Source organism: Panthera onca, chromosome E1 (genome assembly GCF_046562875.1).
Source record: "Panthera onca isolate mPanOnc1 chromosome E1, mPanOnc1 haplotype 2, whole genome shotgun sequence".
Taxonomy (NCBI): Eukaryota; Metazoa; Chordata; class Mammalia; order Carnivora; family Felidae; genus Panthera; species Panthera onca.
Genome location: NC_138352.1, coordinates 12,685,015 through 12,708,495, shown reverse-complemented (window position 1 = coordinate 12,708,495; position 23,481 = coordinate 12,685,015). Strand labels below are relative to the sequence as shown.

Sequence of the window (23,481 nt, the reverse complement as noted above, 5' to 3'; positions counted from 1 at the left end):
AAAGCTTCTCCCGCCGTCCAGCTGTCCGTCTTCGATACCCCACACCGAGGCACCGTTGTTATTCTCGGAAGTAACGAAACCAACCCTGAGATACTTCCCACACCCTCGCTGGCTTAGCCCCACCTGTGCGGCTCAGCCCACCAGCGCCAGCACTCGGGGACAGTTCACTTCCACACCCAGGGCCTCCGAGCAGGAAGCGGGAACCACCCTCGAGGCCAGAAGCTTCACCCTTCTGAGCTGTGACAGTGATTCTTGAGACATCAGAAACTGGAGAGGTTTTTTTTTTTTTGAATGCCATATTGGATTCGTCCCCGAGAGAGCTGGATGCAGGTCTAGGGCAACCTGGGCGTCAGTATTTATCAAGTACCCACGGGTGAAGAGCACCGACGTAACAGAAAAAGAGTCCCACCCAATGATCCCCAAGGGACCTCAAATCTAAACAACACAGACAAGCGGCCGTGGCTGTCTGCAGCCCGGACTCCCAGTCCGGGACCAGAGGTCAAGGTACCGCCGTCCGCTCCCTCCTCGACCAGCCCTTGCGCAAGACTCCAGGGCCAGCACGAGAGCACAAGGGGCCTCCGGACCACCAAAGAGAAGCCAGAAAAGCCACGTCCGTCACTCGTGGCCGGGGGCTCTCTGCGCCAGTCACTCTTCCTTCAAACACAGGACTATGACCCGTGGAGCATGGGAAGGAGTGACTACACGTGAGGCAGGTGCCCTCGAGGCATCAAGCAGCAGCGGGGACCATCCCTCCGCGAAGCACACGGTTTTAAACCCGTTTATCCCCGTCTCAGACCACATTCCTGGGATTACGGCACGTGTGGGCTGCCCCGGCAATGCACACCCATGCCTGCGGGGGACCATAACCCACACACGGTTCGGACCACGGACCACGGCCCACGTGGGGGCAGCGCTGTGTGGCTAAAAACGGAAAGGACGGGGCCTCGATCTTCACAGCTATGAAAAAAAGAGGAAGATTCACACGAGGAAAACGAACCGCGGTGGCGAGGCAAAGACTGAAAACCGGGCTGTTTAATGCCAAATAAACAACGCCTCACGAACCCTCCGTCCCCGAGGAGGGCACGGCCAACGCGGGAAAACTCCGATGACCAAGAGAAGGCGACATCACGCACCTCTTCACCCATCTGAGAAGTTGCGTGTACGCTCTCTAAAAGAGCCGCCCCAGCCACGGGAGGTTTTAACTTCCGGGCGCAAAGAGGGAGAAACCGGCGCAACCGAAACGCGCTCAGATACGAGGCTGCGGCACGGGCGCCCCGGCGGCTGGGAGCCCAGGACAGGAGGGCCGAGCGCTGGCGAACGGGCGAGCCCCGCCGCCGCCGCGTACCTTTGGCGTGGAACGTCCAGCCCCTCCGCCAGTACTCCTGCAGCCGCACCCGCTCCTGCTGCCCCAGGCTGCACACCTCGCCGTAGAACTGCCGCTCGATGTGCACGTAGGCGGCCGGGATGGCACCCGCCACCCCCTTGGCCCCGAAGAAGCCGTTCACCTCCGGGGAGGCCAGCAGGATCTGGTACTCGGCCCGCGTGCCCAAGACCAGGTCCATGTAGGCCTGGGTCAGGTTGAAGTAGCCAGTGGTGAGGTAGACCTTGGTGCCTCGCTCGGCCTCCGTCAGCAGGGTCTCGGTGACGATCTCGTCAATCTGGATCTCAAAGGGCTTCATCTGGATCAGGGGGTAAATCCAGGTGTCGGGGGCCGGCCTCCGGTCACCAGCAGCTGCCGCGTCCTCCTGGGTCAAGAGGGAGTCGCCGTGGAAGGTCTGGGCGTGCAGCACTTGCTGGCGGGCCTTGGCCGAGTTGATCACATCCATAACCCTCTTGTTGGCCGCCCTGCAGTATGCGGCCCGGTCACCTGCAGGGACACAGGGAGGGAGGAAAGCGGAGGCTCTGGACTCCTGCCTGGCACGGGGACGCGGCACGAGACAGGCAAGCGCAGATGCCCCAACTGACCATCTAGCGACACGCTCCCGCGGAGCGCAGGCAGCAGGCCGCAAGCAAGGCTCCCCCGTGGACAGAAACGTCCAAGGAGAGCCCACACAGAGCCTGCGCCAGGGGACGTAGAAGGCCTCTGTCAGTTCCACGTACTCGAAGTTCAAAAACAGACCAGACTACTTGAGGGGGACAGAAACGAGGGGAGCGGGACCTTGGGACGCGGTGCCTGGGAAGGGCCTGTGACGCACACGCTCCCGACCCGCACGCCGGGGGCTGGCGCTCAGCATGCAGGCTGCACCTGAGCGAGAGCGTTTAACAAAGGCGCGTGTGGGTGTGCGAACCACAGAGCGTGGGCACAACTGCGGGCCGAGCGAGCTCCACACGGTGGGAGCGGGGCCCTTGAGGTACAGTGTGGGGACAGACAGGCTCGGGGCCCCGCGTGTCTACACGAGACACTGGTGGCGAGCGGCCGTCTGGACACACCGGACAGACGAGAGATGACCATAAAGGCTATCGGAAGGCGAACGCTAACGAGTCAGCATCCGACCTGAGCAGTCGGGGTAAGACCACAAGCCCAGCAGGAGCAGGGAGAGAATGAAGCGCGGAAGGGAACAGAACAGGACACTGAGTGTCAGTGCTGTGCAAAGCCGGCCCTCTGGGGAGATGAGGCGACAGCAGGCCCCAGGCAACACTGAGCCAAGCGCCCGAGAGGAACGGACCAGGACGGCCGTCCCGGTCCTTATTTGCTCCCATGCCTGAGCGCCTTTGGGGGTGGGCTCCGGGACAAGAAGGGGTGCTCTGCGCAAACCGTGTCACGGTGACAGCAGCACCCACACGGGAGGAGGTGCCACCCACCACAGGAGGTCTCAGGCTGTCCTTCTGAGTGTCGTGAGTGTCCCCCGCATCCCTCCGAGCCACTGTGGTCCCCAGAGCACATCTGTGCAGGCCCGGCCGCCCCCACCTGCCCCGTTGCGTGTTGACTCATCCTTCCCAGAACGCGGGGCCCTCTTCTCTGCATATTCATGCCTGGCCTGTAAAGTCAGACCAGGGGTCAGCCGATGTTTCCTGTATGGGCCAGATAGCTGAGTATTTCAGGCTCTGTGAGCCAAAGGGCAAAACTGAGGATAACACGTAGGTATTCGTATGACAAGAGAGAAAACAAATTTCCACAATTTTTTTTTATTGATGAAAATGGAAAATACCATAGTAATAACCGAGCGTCCAGGCCGGCAGCAGGCAGGGCAGGCACCCGGCTCACAGACTAGCGCCCTGGACAGGGGCTCTTGTCCTTATACGGTCAGGGCTTACCCCTCCCCACGCTGCTGACACTGTTGCAAATTCAGCAGCAGGCCTTCCCAAAGGCCACCAGGAAGCCACAGGAATCACAGGAATGCAAATGCCCCCAGAACGCTAGCTGCCAGGGTTTGCCTGTCTCCAGGGAGCAGAGCTGAGGGCTCTCCCATTTCACTTTCCAGGCAGGAGGCCACAGGCCTCCGCGGAGCTGAGAGCCACAGAGCCTCTCGCTCCCCGCTGGGGAACTGGCCCTGGGGAGGGCTGCTTCCTGTAAGCGCAGGCCAGACCCCTGGTCCCCTCCCCCAGGCACCGGCTGAAGCCCGCCCTCCCGCCTTCCCTGGACCCACAGAGCAGCACCGATGGCCCGTGAGTCACCTCTGGCGGCAGAGACACAAGCAGAACGAGGCTCTGCCACCCAAGGGTCGCCAGCCCGCAGCCAGGCCGCCAGAGGCGTGCTCGCCACAGCCCGCGGCCCCGCCCGCCAGCTCAGGAGGGCAGCGGAGCCCAGGACCCTACCTTTGTAAGGATGCACCATCCCTTCCACCACCTGCACCGTGTCATCGCCCTGCAACTGCAGGGACACGTCCCCCACCGCATCCACCAGCTCCGTGAAGAAGTCCGCGATCTCGGGGCAGTCCTGCAAGAACACGTAGCGGTCCTGGCGGTTGGTGAAGTAGGAGTCGCTCAGGTTCGCGCTGCAGGGAGGAAAGAAGCAGCTGAGGACTCGGGCAGGACCGCGGCGGGTCCCGGGGAACCAGCAGGGACGGGGCAGTGACAAACACGGACGAGGACCCCACGGCAGAGACCGAGTTACCAGCAGCTCCCCTGAGCGTGAGGTGACACAAAGGAGGGAGCCGCAGAGCCCCGCCCCTCAGAGTCAACAATCAGCTGAGAGGAGAACGCCACTTATAAAGCCAACTACCCCACAGGGCTCGTCACCAACGCCCGGGCTTTAGAATCAGAAGATGTGGACCCGCCATTCCGGCTTGTTCTTCCTATGTCACTGGTCTAGTCTCCCGTGGATACAGCGAGGAGAGCACGACGCGGGTCTCCGCGGGGGTCACAGCGACAGCACACACAGGGCGCAGGGCGGGGCCTGGCAGCCACCAAGCGCTCTGCAAGCCGCGGCTCCCTCCTGACGGCCCTTGGCGGGCCTCCCGCTGCCACAGCAGACGCGCTGCCGCGGAAGACACTGACACGGTGTGACGACTAGACCAGAAACGTACGACCACGTTCTCGGAGGCTTACGAAGATGGGTCTTCCCTTCTCTGTGTTCTGCAAACCTCTGCCCTGGACGATATCAAGGGGAGGTCCCGGACGGAAGGCAGCAAACTAACCCACTCAAGATGACGTTGTTGTCAAAGAGGTACACCTTAATGTGCTGCAGGCCGATAGTCTCATTGAAGCGCTCGGGGATCAGGAGCCGGAGAAGCCCACGGAGGTTAGGCGTGTGGAAGAGGGAGACGCGAACCTGCTCTGGAAATCTCTGCAGCAGCGGGAGCAGCATCGTACGTGAGTTCTTCCTACCTAAACACGTGGGCAAGCGGAAGGACGAGGACGGGGATTCACACCAGGAAAAACACCCCGCCTGCCGGGGGGAACCACCTACCACCCGTCACAATCGGCCAGAACCCCTGGTGCCATCGCGAGCCCGAGGGGCTCAGACCGAATTCAGCTCTGGACACCACCAAGTCTCAGACCAAGACTGGAGCGGTCGGTGCAGCAGACCTGCCATTTGGGCACCCAGCACCCATTTACCCCACCCCACCCCACCCCCGCCCCGGGAACTGTACCCAAGTCCCTCCCAGGGGTACCACCCGCTCCACTCTCGGCATATCTACTCGGCGTAAAGAGGGCTCCACCCACCCTGAACCCTCACCCCAGCTCCACAGGAGGGCACCCGGGCCCAGGCGGGGCCGGTCAGCGTGAGACAAGGACAAGATGTCACGGCCAGATGGGCCTGGGGCCGCCAAGGGCCACCGCGTGGAGCCTGAGAATAAAGCCAGCCCAAAGGAAGGAGGGCCAGCAGATGGGCCCTGGTGAACACCCAACCCCCCAAATCAACCTGCCCAGAGCAGGTCAGTCACGGGAGTCAAAAACAGTCTCTTTTTTGCCTAAGTTGTTTTTCCTTGGGCTTCCAGTCACTTGCTACGGAAGGAATGCTGATACTCTGGGCTGTCTTCAAACAGCCTTGCCTCTGCCCGGGACGGGGGAGACGAGAGCATAACTCGTGAAACACGCTCCAAAAGAGGCAAACTCGGGGCAGGGAACGTGTCAGACCTACCTCTTGAGCCCCGTGTAAAGTCCAAGAGAATGGACACCTTGAGGTCTGAAGGAAACTTTGCTTGGAGTGACTTTTCTAGAGTGCTTTCCAGGCAATCTACCTACCGAGGAGAGAACCCAAAAGAACAAAAGTATAAGATCCAAAAAGATGATCATGTATTAAAAAAAGGATCTACTTTCCAGGTAACGCGCGCCCCCTCCCCGCTGCGCCCAGTCCTCTCGGAACACACACACACACACACACACACACACGCACACGCACACGTGCCCCGAGTGCTCAAGAGTCCGTACCACAGAGACCAGTAATAGTAACCAGGCGACGCCACCTGGCACCCTTCTCCAGCCGGGCCTTAAGAAAGAGAGGGTCTGTGGGTCAGAGACGCGTTGCCCAAGCAGTCTGGACCTTGCCACTCTTGGAAAGGCTAAGAAAGACACCAGTGCTCGCACATTTCAACGGACAATCCCCACCGACACACAGCAAACAGTGCCTACACGCGGAGAGCACTTGGTAAATATTTGCTGAGCCGATGAATCCAACACACAACCTGCCCGCTGGCCACTCTCCATGAGCTGGACGTGACAGTCTTCTCCCAGAAGAACAAACAGGCTCCCCAAGCCTGCTGCTAAAAGCATGTCCTGAAGGCAGAGGGAGGCCTCCCTCTCAGAGCGGGAGAGGACAGAGTGCTTCTGACCCGGCGTCCCTCGTCCTCTGCCCCCCATCCCCGGCATTCTTCCCCAGCCCCTAGCTGTGCGTCTCTGGACAGCGATGAACAAGAAAACGCTGTGGGCACCAGGCCCGTCTCACCGCGTCAGAGCGCAAGGCGTCCTGAAATGAGGATAACAGAACCCCCTCACGCGCGCTCACGTGAAGTCAGCCCACACGCCGTGCCCGCGCACCACACCCCGCGCCGCGTGAACCAGTGGGTTCCGCTCCTTCCCATCTGGCCCACCTCACCGTGGGCGACGGCAGGTCCGGGTGGAACGAGGCTGACCACAGCCCAGGCGCCTGACCCCACCCCGACCTGCACTCCACTCATTTGTCTAGGACGGGGTCAGAAAATCTTTTCTGTAAAGGGCCAGGGAGTAAATACTCTGCGTCTGGTGGGCCGGATGGTCCCTGTCACAACCACCCAGCTCTGCAGTCCTGGCAAGAGAACAGCCACAGACAACACGTTTGTGAGCGAGCATGGCCGTGTTCCAACAAAGCTTTGTTTATGGACACGGGAATCTGAATTTCACACATTTTTCCTGTGTCACAGATAGCCTCCTCCTTTTCATTTTTCCTCCAATCATTCGAAAACACAAAAACCATTCTTAACCCACAGGCCATACAAAAACAGGCGGCGGGCCAGATGTGGCCTGCTGAGCCCTGGACTGGCAGACACGAGCAGCCCAGGAAGCCCTGTGCAGGGTGAGGAGGACACGTGAGCAAGGAGGAGCCCTCCCCGCACCCCTCACTGGCCCTCCTAACACACCAGACAACCGGCAGCTGGCGGGGAGGCTTGACCCCAACTTCCCAGGGCCGTGTGGCCGGTGGGGGGGGAGGGGTGTCAGAGCGAATCTGCTGCCGTGGGGACCACCCGACCTCAAACCTTACCAGTTCCTGTTCCAGAGGACCCGTCCCCAGGTAGAGAGACGCCATCACGACCCGTCTCTTCGCCACTTTTATCTGGCCCTGAAAGAGGAAAAACAGTTGCCGATCATTCCCAACAGCCCACTGAGAAAACGTACAAGCCTCCAGGCTGAGCTCGCTCACGCCTTACAGTGAGCTACCAAGTAAGGCCCCACGACCCTAATTTAAAATACTCCCCCCGAGGGGCACCTGGGTGGCGCAGTCGGTTAAGCGTCCGACTTCAGCCAGGTCACGATCTCGCGGTCCGTGAGTTCGAGCCCCGTGTCAGGCTCTGGGCTGATGGCTCAGAGCCTGGAGCCTGTTTCTGATTCTGTGTCTCCCTCTCTCTCTGCCCCTCCCCCGTTCATGCCCTGTCTCTCTCTGTCCAAAAATAAATAAAAAACGTTGAAAAAAAAAATTTATTAAAAAAATAAATAAATAAAATACTCCCCCCGAAAGTAACACACGGCCCAACTGCACGAGCCACGACGCAGCCATCGAAAGAACGAGGGAGGTCTGTGCCGTGACCTGACAGGGCACCCGCAACATACCGCTGAGATGAAAGCAACTTGCTCCCCCACCTACTGCCCCCCCACCCCCCGCACACCATGCTGACACAGGGGCTTCACGACCACCGAGAGCGGTCCCTGCGGGCCGAGCAGGAGGGCAGCGTGGGTGCCAACCTGCATGCCCCCTCTGCACCTGCATGGTTGACTTTTATAACGAGCAGGTACGAATTTCCTCTGCGGTGCGGACAGCTCCCTAGGGACGAAGACAGACCAGACCGGCATTCAAAGATGACTGTGACCTCAGTCCTCTCCCTAGACCTGCTCCAGCCCGGGGAACAATGACCTGACCCCCTCTGGAGTTCAAAGCACCCTGCCCCAGAGAGGGGTGGCGAGGGCAGAAAGGTCGGCGGCATTCCAACAGTCAGGCTCCGTCAGGCTCTCGAAGGCGACGGGAGGGCCAGGCCTCTGGGGAGGCGGCAGGCGGGAAGAGAGAAGCAGGAGGCAGGGCACGTGTCTGCTTCCCCACCAAAGAGGGACGCGGCCCCCCCAGCCCCCCGGCCCGCACAGGAGGGCCGCCCTGACTCCAGGAGCAGGCGAACACACCGGCAAGAGGCCTGCAGACAAGGAAAGCACGGAGAATTTTCCCAGCTCGCCACCCCCTCTGTCTCTGTTTTGTTATTTATGAAGCGCTCCCGCGGGGACCGCGGGGACACAGACCAACAACTCGGGTACAGGCACCCCGGCTCAGGCAGCAGACCGCCTGCGGGTGCCGCCGCCAGGCCCGTGGGAGCAGCCTCGGCTGTAACGAGGGCTCGGGGCCAGGCAGACGGCAGGCTGCACTCCCCAGTCAGGGAACAAGGCCACTCTGTGGGCCCTGGGAAGAGATACATCCCACTCTGCACCACCCGTGCGGGGAGAACTGCCCTCGACTCCACCCAGAAGGCAGGACAGAAGGGCCTCCTCCCGGCCTGCCGGGCCAAGCCCCGGGGCCCTTCCTGTCCTCCGCGGCCCTGCCCAGGCAGGTGCGCAGCCTGGGGATCGCCACACGGAGACGCAGCCAGTCATTCACCCAGAGGAGACTAGAACACGAAAACCTGCCTCTGCAAAACCGGTTTCTTCAAGCCAAACACAGAACCAAGTAGGAGCAAAAGGCAAACGGCCTGACATCAGTTCTAGCCAAAAAGGACGCCCGGGACAGAGGAGCAGTGCAGGGGAGAGGTGGGGAGAGCCTGTACACAGACAGGGAAACACGCACGCACGCAGAATGCATTCTGGAACGAGCCAGTCAGAAATTAAACTAAGCGGCGCTCCGCAGCACAGCAGGGCCAAAGGAGAAGGGGCGAGTATTCAGGTCAACTGCAGATCGTTCCGTAGGAAAGTTAATCTCTACATACATTTCCTACGACCTCCCCCCTTTCTGCCTGTCTGACCTCGTCAGACCTTAACTCTAACATCATTGCTAATTTGAACCCAGAGAGTTCATGTTAATAAAAATTAATCGGCTTCAGGGGCGCCCGGGTGGCTCAGTCGGTTAAGCGTCCGACTTCGGCTCGGGTCACGATCTCGCGGTCCGTGAGTTCGAGCCCCGCGTCGGGCTCTGTGCTGACCGCTCAGAGCCTGGAGCCTGTTTCGGATCCTGTGTCTCCCTCTCTCTCTGACCCTCCCCCGTTCATGCTCTGTCTCTCTCTGTCTCAAAAATAAATAAACGTTTAAAAAAAAAATTTTTTTTTTTTTTTTTAATTAATCAGCTTCAAATGAATTATTCCAATTCGCAGCTGAACCTGGAGGACCTGGATGAGACCGGAAGACCTGGGCACTGAAGGCTCAAGCCGAGCCTGCCCGCCCCCCCCCCCCCCCCGCCCTGCAAAGGTTAGCCCCTCCCCCAGTACAGAAAAGGCACAAACTGTAGACAAAGTCACAGGAGAGAACAGGACTCATAAGGCCTAAAACCGGATGTCCAAATCTCCCAGTGGTCTCTAAACACCTCCTCACCGAACAAGAGAATTCCAGCCACTTCCTACACATCGAGTGTCATCCGTGGCTCGGCCGGGTCTTCGTTTCTAGGACGTTCTGTGTCCTGAAGACGTTTGCAGGGGCCTCCGTGCCATAACTAGAGTAAGGTTCCTTTCGTCTCAGACCCCGTCGGCAAGGACGCCCGCGCCCCCTCACGAACCTCCCTTCTGATGGAACCGAAGCAGGTCGGTCTGTCCGTCAGACTCGAAATCCAGGACCCACCCCTCACGCGCCCACACGCTCTGGGCTGCTCTACCTGAGACGCAAGCCACACGAGGCATGCGAGCGCCCGAGGACAGTGCCATTCAACCATCCGTGAGGCTGAAAACCTAACAGGGAGAAGGACCCACAGCAACAAGCAGAGTAGCCATCAGAAACTGCCACAGCGCGGGGCGCCCGGGGCGGTGGGGGGGGGGGGGGACTCAGAGAGTGAAGCGTCCGGCCCTTGATTTCGGCTCAGGTCATGATCCTGTGGTTTGTGAGTCAGGGCACCGCGTCAGGCTCTGTGTTAACAGTGCGGAGCCTGCTTGGGAGTCTCTCTCTCTCTCAAAATAAAAAAACTTAAAAAAAAAAAAAAAAAAAAAAAAAAGAAAAGAAAGGAAGAAACTTCCAGAACAGAAGACACTTCTGCTCAGGACACCCTCCCACCCCCAAGTCCCCAAGCCTCTAGCTCAGACGTCCCTCCTTCTCTCCTGCGGACCAACTTACCTTCATGAGCTCAAAAAATTCCGCCGGGGAGGAAAGCACCCTGACGTGCGAGCTGCAGACCCCAAACTCCGGGACCAGGTTCCGGATCCACTGGAACCTGTGCACACCCTCTGGACACAGGCAGCAAGGAGGGGAGGTGACCTGGGGGACCGTTGGGGACAGCAAAGGAGCCAACAGCAGCCATGGTGACCTGGTTAAAGAGACATGCAAAGGGTCATACTTCTCAAACACTCCCTTAGAAGTCTGTCCCAGCTACCGGGGGACAGGTGGAAATGGAGGGTTTTTGTGTTTTAACCGATTTCAGACTTTCTAGCCTAGTTCAGGTAAGCCCGAGGGCTTTTCCTTCAGCCCGTCTGAGCCGAGCAACTTAAGAAGTGCCAAGGCCTAGAGAGAAACCCCAAACTGGCAGCTGGGTCCAAACAACTCCAAATCGAGAGCGGCCACGAGTAAACTCACGGAAGCCACCGCGCGCGCTCGACATGGAGGCGCCCCGACAGACCCGCCTGCACAGAGCCACTGAAGGCCACCTGGAACGAAGGCAGGCCCGGGATGAGGGTGATCACCGCAACCCAGGCCGCCAGCTGTGTGGCTGCAGAGGCAAACAAGGCTTTTATTTAGGGCAGGACCTAGAAAAACAAAGTCTTCTCTTGAATACTCAGCTGTGGAGAGAAGAGCTGGAGCAGGAAGAGCCTGGAGGAGGGGGGCCACCTCGGCCGTGGCGACAATCGCCCCCCCTCGGCCCTGGGACACACCGTCCCCGGGGCTCACGCCACATAAAGCTGCGCCCCAGACCGGCTCTACTCCGCTGAGGCAGAGACGGTGGCGACCGAGGTCCTGCCCTCGCGCCCGCGGATCCGCAGGTCTGCCGCCCGCCCCGGCTGGCACCTCCGTGGGGACAGGGAGGGAGGGGCGATACACCCGGGGCCCCACGCGAGCACGGGCCGACTCTGAATCCCAGCGAGCAGCAGCAGGAAATCCCTGTGCCGTGCGTGACCTTCTACCGCAGCTCCGCGAGGGGCTCCGGGGAAGGGACGCTGCAACACCCCAAGGCCTGAGGAGCCACAGATTCCGGGAAGATGATTTCGTTCACTCGCCTCAGGCTAGAGCGCTGAATCTTCCCAGGGCCTGCGAACGTCCCTACACAGGCGCCAGATGGCCCACAGCTGTGCTTCCCAGAAAGCCCGTTGGTCTGTCCCGGCCGACTCATTGCCAAGAACGCTTTAGTCAGCGGGTGCAAGGTAGCGGTTCCCCGGATCCAGGCAAGCTGGGGACTGGCCTGGGGCCCCACGGTGCAGAGGGAGGAGAGCAGCTAGCCTTTCCCGCTGTCTGCGATGCAGTGGGGGGGGGGGGGGGGGGGGGGGTGACGACACTCGGGGCCACCGGCTCGCTAAGGTTCTCAGGTGATGAGCGGCAGCTGGCAAGCAAAAGGCCTAGACACGTAGACTAGCAGCTGCTGCCTCGATTTCCCAAACCGTAGGCCTTGTTCCTGCAGTGCTCAAAGACAGCTTCCAGAAGGAGAGGGAAAGACGCTCCAGTCCAATGGAAGACCACGAGATGCTGGGAAAGTCTGCGGGACAATCCATCCGAAGGCCCGAAGGGGGCCTAAAGTCTACCAGTCATTCAGTAAACATGGTCCATCCGAGGCGGAAAACCCCACAGCAGCAGCACCAGACCGACGTACCCCCAGTCTCACGGCACCTGTCATCTCTCAGACCAAAGAAAGGACCAGGGCGCCAGCCAACACCCCGGGCCACACCCCCCATCTGGGCCCAGAGACTGCAATCAGCTTCCCCAAAGGGAGATGCGGAAACACGTCCTCGGCACACGGCAACCCAGGAGGGGGCCAGCGCGGGCCCGGGGCCTCCATCCCGGTCATCACGCGAGCAGCCCCCTGGCCCGTGAGAGGCGCAGGGGAAGAGCTGCCCGGCCCCGGGCTGCCACGAGCCCAGCGGCCTCACAAGCTGACACGCCTGAGATCCTCCAAGAACGACACAAGACACAGGCGCTGCCATTAATTAAAGGTCAAAACATACAGCACGTGGGCTTCGAGTGACCGGAAAGGGGAGCTCTCGGCGCCTGAGCCCCGGAGGCCTTACAACACCTGCCTTCAGACGGGCTCCCTGAGGGCTGCCCCGGGAGAGGGGAGGGGCGAGCAAACCTAAGGAGTGGGAACTGGCAAAAGCCACCGTGAGCGGGAAAACTGGTCTCGGAGGCCAGTCCCCATGACACACACGCCAAGGGGTCCAGCGTCGGCCCCGTCCTGCCCGGGAGAGGCCCAGGGCAGGCTCGGGCGGGCCAGGCTCAGGGCCCCGGGCTGCCCTGGGCAGGTCTCGTCCCTGCCAGGCAGCTTTCCCCGGGAATGTTCCACCAGGGCCTCCGTCCAAGATCTGTTGAGGGCTTTTTTATGTTGGCTTCCTGTTTAATCTGTGTACTGACAGGTTTATTTTTGCTAGAGAGGAGAAGGAGCTGAGAGGTGGCAGGGGCCCGGGGGGGGGGGGGGGGGGGGGAGACCCCGCCCTCAAGTGGCAATTTCGCACACCCAAAGTGGAAGGCACTTTGGAAAGGAGCAAAGCCTTCTACAAAGGGCCCCACGGTGCGGCACGGGCGTGGGGAGACCACGTGTGGCCAGGTGACGATCTAACCCGAAACGAAGGGCCCCGGCCAGGGCAGGCACAGCCAAGCCAGAGTCCGCTTGGGGGCCCACGCTGTTCCTTCACCTCAGCCAGAAGCCCATGGCGGGGCTGGTTCCCGCTTTCCACAGCCTAACTCCTGGGAATCTTCCCAGAAAAGGTTCCTTCCAGTGCCAGCAGCAACCCCACTGCACAGTAACCCCAGTCTCCAGGGGCGACCACCTGTGCGGGCAAGTCCCCGCACCCCAGGGAGGTTTACTAAGAAACCGCACGTCCCAGGTCGGGAACCGAAGCCCCGAGAGATCTGAGGAGCTGTGGTTGCTTTACCAAAAAAGCACAGCCATGTCGGTCACACACACACACACAATTTCCACATCGAGACCCGGACGCCCCTGAATCATCTCTCTGGTACCACCTAGCCCCGGTTTCTAGTTTCGAAGAGAGGAAGTGGGGAGAGGGGGTTGGGGACCCGATCACAGCTTCTGCTGACGACCCGGCCTCCCAAGGCAAGCCCCTTTACTCGGAATACCATGGAAGTTTGGAGAACAGGGCTAGGGCAAGCGGGTGCCAGAGGCAACAACAAACCTAGCGCACTCACACCCCCCCCCCCCCCCCAACGATTCTAAAAGTGGAACAAAGCAGCACGCCCTCCGAAGGGCAGGCTCCGGCCACCGCGGGATGGCAGGCCCGCAAAGGTTCAGCCCCGAGGCTTAAGGCTTCGGGCAGAGAATCTGCAGAGTCCCGCACTGGGGAGTTGGCTGGGTGTTAGGGCTCAGGACCCCTGACGTGGGGCCCTTCCTCCCCCTGGGTGAGGGGGGTGAGGGGAAGGCTTCAGGGTGACTCCAGGAGGACACAGTAAGTATGAAGGGAGGGGAGCCGTGGGGGGGGGGGGGGGGGGGGCGCGGGGAGCGAAGTCTCTTCTCACCATCTCTAAGAGGAACCCACATCTGAACCGCCTTGACCGAGGAGGCTCTTTTCCCTGAGCCCCCAGACCGGCGGCCACCACTAAGTGAAAACAGTGGAAGCCCACCTGGCCCAAGGGGTGATCCCAGGTGGGACAGAGCGGCCCAGTGTCCACCGAGGCACGGGGAGGCGGGGGGACTGGAGTTCGTGACAGTCAGCCGCTCGGAAACGGCAGAAGAGCCACCGAGACACAACTGGACACCGCTCCTGACCCCGGGGGCCTCAGGGGAAAGAGGAAGTGTTTCTCCTTCTCGTGGGGAGACAGGAGTTGTCATTTCACCAAACATCCTGGAGCTGCAGGTGCTCCAGGGAAAAACACCGGCACACCTTGCATTTTTCCTCCGTCTGGATGCGCAACAGGGTGCCTGGAGGTCCAACCCCGCTCCCCCGTGGCCAGCGGCGAGAGGCCACCGAAGGCAGGCAAACACCAGAGGATCACACCCCGGTCTACACTTCCCATGTCCCCTCCACAGCCTCTCCGCCTCGGAGGACAGGGGTCTGCCTCCCAGGGGCTGCGGAAGGTCACCCGCCCCAGCGGGAACCAAACAAGCGGGCCGCCCTCTCAGGGGTCTTCTCAAAAGGGGGCATCCCGGGCTCTGAACAAAGAAAACAGCGATGCTACAGGACTGTCCTCAGACACTAACCACAAATCCTCCACGGACAGCACAGGAGCCCTACCCCCTGTCCCGTACCGCACTCGGGATACTAACTAAGTGGCCCCCACCGTGGGCTCGGCCATGCTCCGAAGGTCCGTGGGCTCTTCTGGAACTGTAAGATAAGATTCGTGGTACAAGCTCTGTGGCTTGGATCCCATCCAAATCTGTACAAAATGACGAAAAAATGAAGTTTTTAAGAGAAACCAAGCTCGGTGGACTGCAATGTTTTCAGAAACTACTTTTTAAGAAAAACCCACCCTCCCCCCAGTCATGCACACTGAAACGTCAAAAAGTGAGCTAATGAGAAAAGAGCAACAGTCATAGCACTTCCTGAGAAAAGCTCTCAAGAAACTACATGAAGGCACCGTACTTCCTGCGTCCCCGGCAGCAGGCGGCCCTTCCTGACTAGCGCAAGACCCGAGCCCGAGAAAGGGAAGTGAGTGTGAATTCCCGTAGGTTACAAAAGACCAACGGCCCTCTGCACTCCCACCACAAGTCCAGCATGAGAGGCTGCGGCTGCCAGCACTTGGCTACGTGCTGACCAGCTAGAGGACCGTCCTCTGGACTTGCCCAAAAGGAAGTCGCTCACATCCAGGGGCCAGAAATCCCACAGAACCCACAAGATGGTGTGGTCGGTCGGTGAGAGCACCAGACACAGCACAAGTGCCTGTCGAGAACCAATCACACATTCAACTAATCCAAAGGCTGGGACAGGCCTGACTTCCCAGCAGCCTCGAAAAGAACTCGTTTACGTGAATCAGATCACATGTTCACAAGTGGACGATCTATCCAAACGCTTTAATCCAGGCTCCCCGCTAACTCTCTAGGGGCACATAGCTGACTGACCCAGCCTAATGCACGTCCCCAGCCGCAGTGTGCTGGGGGACAGTCACGGTTAACGTGAACTCAACAAAGCTACAATTTAAAAGTCTGTCCGCTAATGCCCTGCAGGATCAAGTTTGAATTATTTGGGGGAAATTACGCTCTAAGTATCCCCCTCCCACCCATTCTATTACTGTAAATAAACCAAGAGCAGGCTCTACTAAACCCTAACAAGTAAGGAGCATTACAGAGTTTAAAGAAAAACTGATTTCTGGAAATCTGGTGGTCCCTCAGAGTAGAAGACACTACCAAGCTGAACCGGAGGGTGCTGACCTGCCATTACAACTGAAGACAATCTAACTGAAAGGACAGCCTTCTGGGGGCGCCTGGGCGGCTCAGTCGGTTGGGCATGCAACTTCAGCTCAGGTCATGATCTCACGGTTCGTGGGTTCGAGCCCCAGGTCGGGCTCTGTGCTGACAGCTCTGAGCCTGGAGCCTGCTTCGGACTCTGTGTCTCCCTCTCTCTCTCTCTCTGCCCCTCCCTCGCTTGGTGCTCTGTCTCTGTCTCTGTCTCTCTCTCTGTCTCAAAAATGTTAAAAAAAAATTAAGGAAGGAAGGAAGAAAGAAAGAGAGAGAGAAAGAAAAGAAAAAGAACAAACGAACAGCCTTCTGGGTCTCTGTTTCCCTCTAACTCACGTTCGGAGCCCCCTCACCGCTCCTCATACTCACACCTACCCACACACCTAGAAGAGAGAAAACAGGACTTAAGTCTCAAAAACAAAGCCCTTTCTGCACATATAGCTCAAACTGAAAATCATTTGTTTGGTGTTTTTTTAGAGAAGGAGGCCACAAAGAAAATATTTCCTCGCATGGCAGGCAAGCTCAAGGTTAGGAACCAGCGCCCCCCTGACACATTTCCCACTGAGGTTCATCTACTCCAAATAACAAGTCGATTCTGTGCAGCCTGATGACTCCAAAGTATCTGGTGTCGGCTGCCCCTCCTGAGCTCCGGATCTGTCAGAACACCTCCACCTGGACGTGCCTGGATACTAGTGGGCCTGCCCCGAGGTCACCTTATCATCACCCCCACACCCAGTCCCCTTTCTTACCCCCTGTTTGGGTGAAGCGTGCCTCCATTCACGCAGTCACCCAAGTCAAACACACGACCCACCCCCCAGGCACTCCCCCTGCGCCTCCCCCAGCAGAGCGGATTCTACCTCCCACTCCCCACCGCCTCAGGCCCAGACCACTCTGAAAGGAAGCTACAAGAAATCTCAGAGCTTGCCTCCCTGGGTCTCAGCCCAGAGGATGTTTGTTCCTAGCTCCTCTCTCCACCTCCCTTCCCTACTCAGCGCCCCCGGTCAGCTCCTGGAAATGACTTGAGAACTGCCTTCCGCCTCTGCTGCTACAATCAGCAGCCCACATCATTCAGGATCCTTCCCTGAACACCACCAGCTCCCCCTTCTCTCCCTAGCCTGCTCCTATGCTCCAAAACGCAGCTCTGAGATCACAGCCACCAGGAAGCCTTCTGTGACCTCCCGGTGTGCCCCTTAGGTGCAGCCGTGACCTTCTACCTTACTCTACTATTTCTTCTGTTATGGGTCTGAGCATCTTGAAGGTGGGGCTGTGTCTTTACCTGTCTTCCTAGGCATCTACGCACAGCAGAGCAGCGCCCTACACACGCATGCTGAATAAACGAATGAACCCAACAGTCCAAAGCGATAATGAGTCAGACGCCTGCTCAAGAGAAAAACGGTATTTCTAGATCACTAATTGGAAGTAATTTTAAGTAGCATTCTCTGTCACTATGGCTGTCTCTGTAACTAACAAGGAAACCACTGCAAGGAAAGAACCCTCCTTTCCCCCCCACCCCCCCCCCCACGTGTTAGCCACGAGGATTCACCAGGCACTCCGACCGTTGAGTCAGACTGGCAGAGCCAAAATCTGAAAAAGTCTAAGCTCATGACTACACAGAACTATTATCAATGAATCAACGACCAGAGTTACAAGAAACCACATCATTCGGGGAATGAGGCGTTGCGAGGTACAACCGTATGATTGGAGGAGAAACGAAAGTCAGCAGCCAATAGAGGATGAGTGGCCACACAAGACCAGAGAAACCCCAACACCAAGGCCACAAAGAGTCCGGGAAAATCTGCAAACCCGTAAGGCAGTAAGGCAAGAAGGAAAAAAAAAGGGTCAGAAAGCTACAGTGTTGTCACAACGCTGGTCGCAGCACTTATCGGCAGTCAGTCCTGGTAGCATTTTTCCCCTAAGGATTATAAAACACAAATTTCAGACACGTGTGTGTCTTTGGTGTAAGTGAGTTTCTGGTTTAACTGTTGACCCAGAGATACAACTCCCTCTCTCCGCTTAATCAAAAAGAAATACGGTGCCACACCTACTGCCTCCATTTACCAAAAGGACTTCGGGAAGTCAGTTTACTGACTCGCCCCACTGCCACCCTCTCCGCCCCCTCCACACACACACACACAAATCACTCAAGAGAAATGTCTTTTTCAGAAGAATTTGTTCATAGTCAATTCCAATGCTAAACAGCAATTAACAACGAAGTGTTCTTCCTAGAGTTTAAACATATACAGGGAAATTACAAAACTGCCTGAACACCTCATCTTTGAGGAGAGCACATTTCGTGAATCTTTAACCAAATTTCCCAGTGGTTTGATGCCGAGATGTGGAAGTCATCTGACTTCACTACCCACTGCAATGGCCGGGTCTTGGCCAAACACCAAGTACAGAAAACGCTGAGGCCACCTCTGCCCTGCCCCCGCCGGTTTCGCTGATATGAAACTTAAAGCCATTCTGATCAGCAAGCTTCTAAGGGCTCAATATAGCCCTGATGCTATCACCTAAAAGTTACCCTGAATCAAACTCGATTGTTTACTGAAAATCATCCACCGTAACCCAGGATGAAGCAGGCTGCTTCCCATACCTAGAAACAGCACGCATGACTGGACCACAGATCTGTGCACGGAAAGTCAGGAGGTCTCATCCTCACCCAAGTAACACAGATAAAATCTAAGACAACGCAAACGCTACTAAGGCATTTACGTCTAAGATCTTTTTCTTTTTTTTTTTTTTGTTTTCTCTTAAAGGATCAAAGGGGGCGCCTGGGTGGCTCAGTGGGTTGAGCCTACTGACTTCGGCTCAGGTCATGATCTCGTGGTTCGTGAGTTTGAGCCCCACGTCGGGCTCTGTGTGGACAGCTCGGAGCCTGGAGCCTGCTTCGGATCCTGTGTCTCCCTCTCTCTCTGCCCCTCCCCGGCTCATGCTCTGTCTCTCTCTCTCTCTCTCTGTCAAAAATAAATAAACATTAAAAAAAAAAAATTTAAAGGATCAAGGGTAAGACTTGAGTGTCTCTGATAAGAAAACCATTTGCACACAAGAAATCTTTTTTTTTTTTCTTTTTACATTAGCACTAACAGCAGGCCTCTTAGGTCAGCATGTTCTAAGCAAATGTTGACTCTGAAAGCCCACTGCCTGAACAAACCGCTTCAAAGCCTCCCTCGCCATTTACATAAGTCACTTCAGTACTTTTCCAGAACACGGGCCCTTTGAAAAGTGGGGGGGGGGGGGGGGGGGGGGCGAGTGGTTCCTCTTCCCTGGCCTTAGAGTCACTGACTCAGGATTGCTTCACCGCCCTCTCGGGCAGGATGTGAGAAGCGCTGCACGAACACAATCCCGGCTGAGCTGATTCACTCCGGCCGAGCCACCCCGCGGCCAGGACCACGTAAGGAAAAGACCCCCTCCGAACCCAAGCGGTGTCTCTCGCCACCGGACCCCGCCACGCCAGCCGCCGGGGCCCGGGGCGCCCGAGCTCGGCCCTCCCGCGTGAGCGCGCACTCCCGGCGCGGAGGGAGGCAGGGCTGCGGCCGCGACCCCGCCACGGCCGGCCCGGCCGCCTCTCACCTCCTGCGCCGGCGGTCCCGGTTCCTGCCCAGGCGGTCGGACAGGCGCCCCAGGAGCGCGGCCAGCCCGGGGCGGCCGGGCAGCAGGCCCAGCAGTCGCCTCCAGAGCACCGGCCCCGCCGCCGCCGCTGCCGCCGCCGCCATGGAGACTCGGCGCTTCCGCTTCCGGCGCGCAAGAACTTTATTGACAGCGGCGCTCGCGGACAAGTGGCGGCGGGGGCGGGGCGGGCGCAGGTGTGCAGGCGGCGCGCGGGGCGCAGGCGCAGACGCCGCGGGAGCGTCCCGCGCGCCCGAGTCGCCTGGCCTCGCGAAGTCCCGGCCGTGCCCGACGCCGGGGCTCCCGAGCAGGTGCGGCGGGCAGGCCCGGGGAACGTGCGGCTCTGCGAGCCGAGGGCCGCGTCCGTGGAACCGGGAGCACCTTCTCTAGCCGATCTTCGAAAAGAAGATGTGGCAATGTCCTGAGGGGCAGGGGAGATGGCTCTGACCCGAAACGTGGGGTTCCTCGGCCGACCCACGTGGACTGGGACTTGGGAACCGGAAGAGCCGTAGGAGGTGGCCACATCGTCCTTGTCCCGGGGTGGGGGTGTTGTGGACACACGGGATGCAAAACATTCCGAACTCCGCTTCCACCCAGGTATCCCACGGAAGTCAGTTACGCGTTCCCTGCAAGAATGTTCGTCTCAGCATTGTTCATGATACCAAAAATGTGGAAGCAATCAACAGTGGGAGAGTTGGTGAAATAAATAATGGGATGGGGGGCGCCTGGGGGGCGCAGTCGGTTAAGCGTCCGACTTCAGCCAGGTCACGATCTTGCGGTCCGTGAGTTCGAGCCCCGCGTCAGGCTCTGGGCTGATGGCTCGGAGCCTGGAGCCTGTTTCCGATTCTGTGTCTCCCTCTCTCTCTGCCCCTCCCCCGTTCATGCTCTGTCTCTCTCTGTCCCAAAAATAAATAAAAAACGTTGAAAAAAAAAATTAAAAAAAAAAAAATAATAATAATAATGGGATGGGACATCGCTGCGTGGGAAGACCGCGCGCAGCCGTAAAGAATTACGTCCTAGAAGAATCTTGAGTGACACAAGTGGAAAATCCAGATTTTAGTAGTATGGAGCTTATCTCGTTGGGAAAATTAAAAATTGGAGAGCGCATCGTGTGCAGACACACTGAAAGTAAATACACAAAACCGCTAACACTGTTTATGTGGGGCTATTCAAGAGTTTCCAACTTGTTTACGACCAACGAGCGTTTCAGATTGTTTCAAGCTTTCCTTTACGTTTAGAGAGCTTTACAAAAACAAGGTGGACTCTGATTCACCTCTTCCGAGTTAGAAGTGGTGAATCATCAAATTTCCTAATTTCCAGTAACTAGGATGAGACCATCCATTGCATGATTCCACTTTTGCACAGGGCCTAGGACAAGGGGTAGTTGTAGGGTCAAGTGGCTGAATGCCTGCACCATGATGTTCCATGGTGACCACAGGAGCATTCTACCCATCCAGAAGAGAGCTGGCAGCTTCTTTTTGCATGTGGCGGTGGTGCTTTGCCGGGTGAGGTATTGAGTGAGACAGACAACCATAGTACTGTCCCGTTGGCGATTTCCCATCTAAAATAAATTGTCGTTAATACGGTCGTATTACAGCATGGTAAGTTACACCAGTAAGTTTTTACGTATAAACAGCAGGCAATGACCCAGTGCCTTCTGAAGCCACCCACCTAGAGCCTCTGTCCTTCGTGGCTAGTTTGAAACTGTCAGAGCTGCTACCAGAATGAGGCAACCACGACCTTGCCCTAGGACGTGCACATTTAGAAGTTGCAAAAATTTTAAATAATGGTTTTCAGGGATTGAGCAATTTTTTTTAATGGTTGCATTTACACGATGACAAGACAAACACTTTCCACCAGGAGAGACGTCGGCTGGTTAGCGAGCACAGGTAAAGGAGATAAGTCACTCTCAAGTGACGCAGGTGGCCCAGAGAAGAGGCCTGGGAGTACCCCAAGCTGCTTGGAGGGCCAGCGGGCTAGGCTGCTGCAGGGCTCTCCACTCACACCTTGATGACCCTGGGCCAGAAGGCATGTGCCCTCTGAGACCCCTGATGGCTCCAAAGCCCATCTGCTGAGGCCCCCCTCACCCTCCTGCCTTCACCCACTGCTTTCTGGCCAGTCGCACCGGCTCCTTCCCGAACAGGAGGTGCCAGGGTTACAATGACAAGAGCTGATGAGACTGATGACAGATATCAGGTCTTCCCAAACGGAAAAGGAAACGCATTCACTGGAAGGAGAGTTGACGTCAGGGAGGGGTGGGCTGCGGCCCCTGATAGCAAGGCTGCTGTCCCGGGCAGGAAACATCAGGAAATCCTGAGCCAAGGGCCCATGCCTCACTGTGATTCACACACGAACCGAAAATCGGGCCAACGCAAGCGGAAGGCCCCTCCTCCCCAGACTGCTTCGGGCGCAAGGGTCTCTTTCAGCCACAGGGCACTTAGCAAATTCCAGAAGGAGGAAGAGGTGGTCCAGCCCACGTCCCTCCGGCTAGGAGAAACTCTCCTGTCGGTTTGTCCGGTTTGTCCCGTAGGCGGGGGCTATCAGCTGCTTCTGAGGAGGGCACGCTTGGTTCCAGGAGAATGGAGCTTAGGTGCTGGGGGGATGAAGCCAGCTGGGGACCACTGCATTCTTTCATTCCGTCGTGCCCGGCCTCACCGGCCCGTCTCTTCTCAATCCCTCAACACCCTCCCTCCCCCCACCCCACCCCCACGCTGCCACCTCAGGATCTCTGCTTAGTTGTTCTGTCCACTCATGAGCACGTCCTCCCAGCTCCTCTCATCTCCCCCCTCCCCGGAGCCCTGTGCTCCCCCTGGAAACACTTCCTGGCCCCCTTTACGTTCTGCCTATTACATGCTGTGATCCAATCGTATTTATTGGTTTATTATTTCGTGGGTGCATGCATATCGGAGTACAGTTGACACAGGATGTTACCTGAGTCTCAGGGGCACGACATCGGGATTCGACTTCTCTGTACCTTATGCCCTGCTCACCACAGGTACAAATACACCCGTCTGTCACCCTACAACACTGTGACAATACCAGCGGCTATGTTCCCTATGCTGTACCTTTCACGCCCGTGACTCATGCATTCCAGAACCAGAAGCCCCTATCTCCCTCTCCCCTTCACCCATTTTGCCCATCTCCCCCTTCCCCACCCCCCCAGCATGTGAGCCCATAAGACCTTATGTGCTCCTAGCACCCCCAGTGGGACCTGGCAACAGAGACAGGCTGAGCTATGACCCAGTCCTTCATGCCCTCTCCTTCCAAACTGAGACCTGACTCCAGCCCTCCGGGCTTCTGTTCCCCCAGAGCAGGGGTCGGCCAACGTTTCCCTCGAGGGCCCTTTACCCTCTTGGAGCCGGGTGGCCTCACGGGCAACTACCCAACCGGGTACAAAAGCAGCCGCAACCCATACGAACCCGTGCAGCCGGACTTCCAATAAAACTTTATTTACAAAAACAGTCTGCCAGCCTGTGTGCCACGGTCTGCCAATTCTGCTTCAGAACAGGTCTTTTCCCACGGCCGTAGCCGAGGTACCAGGCATGGAGCCCTGCCAGGCCTGCGGGGCCCTAAAAGTGTTTGAGATGAGGTCTCTCTAGCACCAGGGGCCTCATCTGCCAAGCACTGAAGCTGAAAACAGCAACCTACAGGGTGGGGGAGCGCGGGGAGCCGGTCAAGGTTCTTGTACTTATCATTTAAACTTTTCGGGGTCGAAAACTCTTGTCATCTGCGAAACAAAACGCCGCCTGTCCCTCAATGTGATCCATGCCTCCCTGCCGCAGAGAGGCCCAGGATAACCTGGCATTTCATCAACAAGAAGCCCAGGCCCAAATTTCTGGACATGCCTCCTGGGCAGAGCGCGCCGGTTTGTTTCTCCGTGTCGCTGGTGAGAGATAAATGCAGCTCTCGGTTTCAGGGGAATCTCAGCCTCTTGTGGCGTGGCAGGCAGCCAGCGCCACCCCGGCAAGGACCTGCCGGCCTCCTCCTGATGGAGCAGTCCAGCGCGTGGGGAAACACTGCGGCCCATGGCCAGTTCTGTCCCAGGGAATCCCTGGCTCTCTGGGTCCTGCTTGGGGAGC

At 58.1% G+C, this 23,481-nt stretch overlaps 1 protein-coding gene across 2 annotated transcripts in view; it reads right to left on the bottom strand.

The window, feature by feature from the left end:
* The window catches only part of PGS1 (phosphatidylglycerophosphate synthase 1), a 35,412-nt gene extending 15,869 nt beyond the window's left edge, over positions 1–19,543 (bottom strand). The window contains exons 1-7 of one of the 2 annotated variants that reach the window (XM_081791128.1): positions 19,367–19,543; positions 10,366–10,555; positions 7,121–7,198; positions 5,525–5,624; positions 4,578–4,767; positions 3,757–3,935; positions 1,346–1,867 (exon numbers count right to left, since the gene is read on the bottom strand). In XM_081791128.1, the coding sequence (XP_081647254.1) occupies positions 1,346–1,867; positions 3,757–3,935; positions 4,578–4,767; positions 5,525–5,624; positions 7,121–7,198; positions 10,366–10,555; positions 19,367–19,509 (1,402 nt within the window). In that variant the 5' untranslated portion in view covers positions 19,510–19,543. The remainder of the gene's footprint in view (positions 1–1,345; positions 1,868–3,756; positions 3,936–4,577; positions 4,768–5,524; positions 5,625–7,120; positions 7,199–10,365; positions 10,556–19,366) is intronic. The other variant, XM_081791127.1, reaches the window with a different exon arrangement.
* Positions 19,544–23,481: the final 3,938 nt, after the last annotated feature.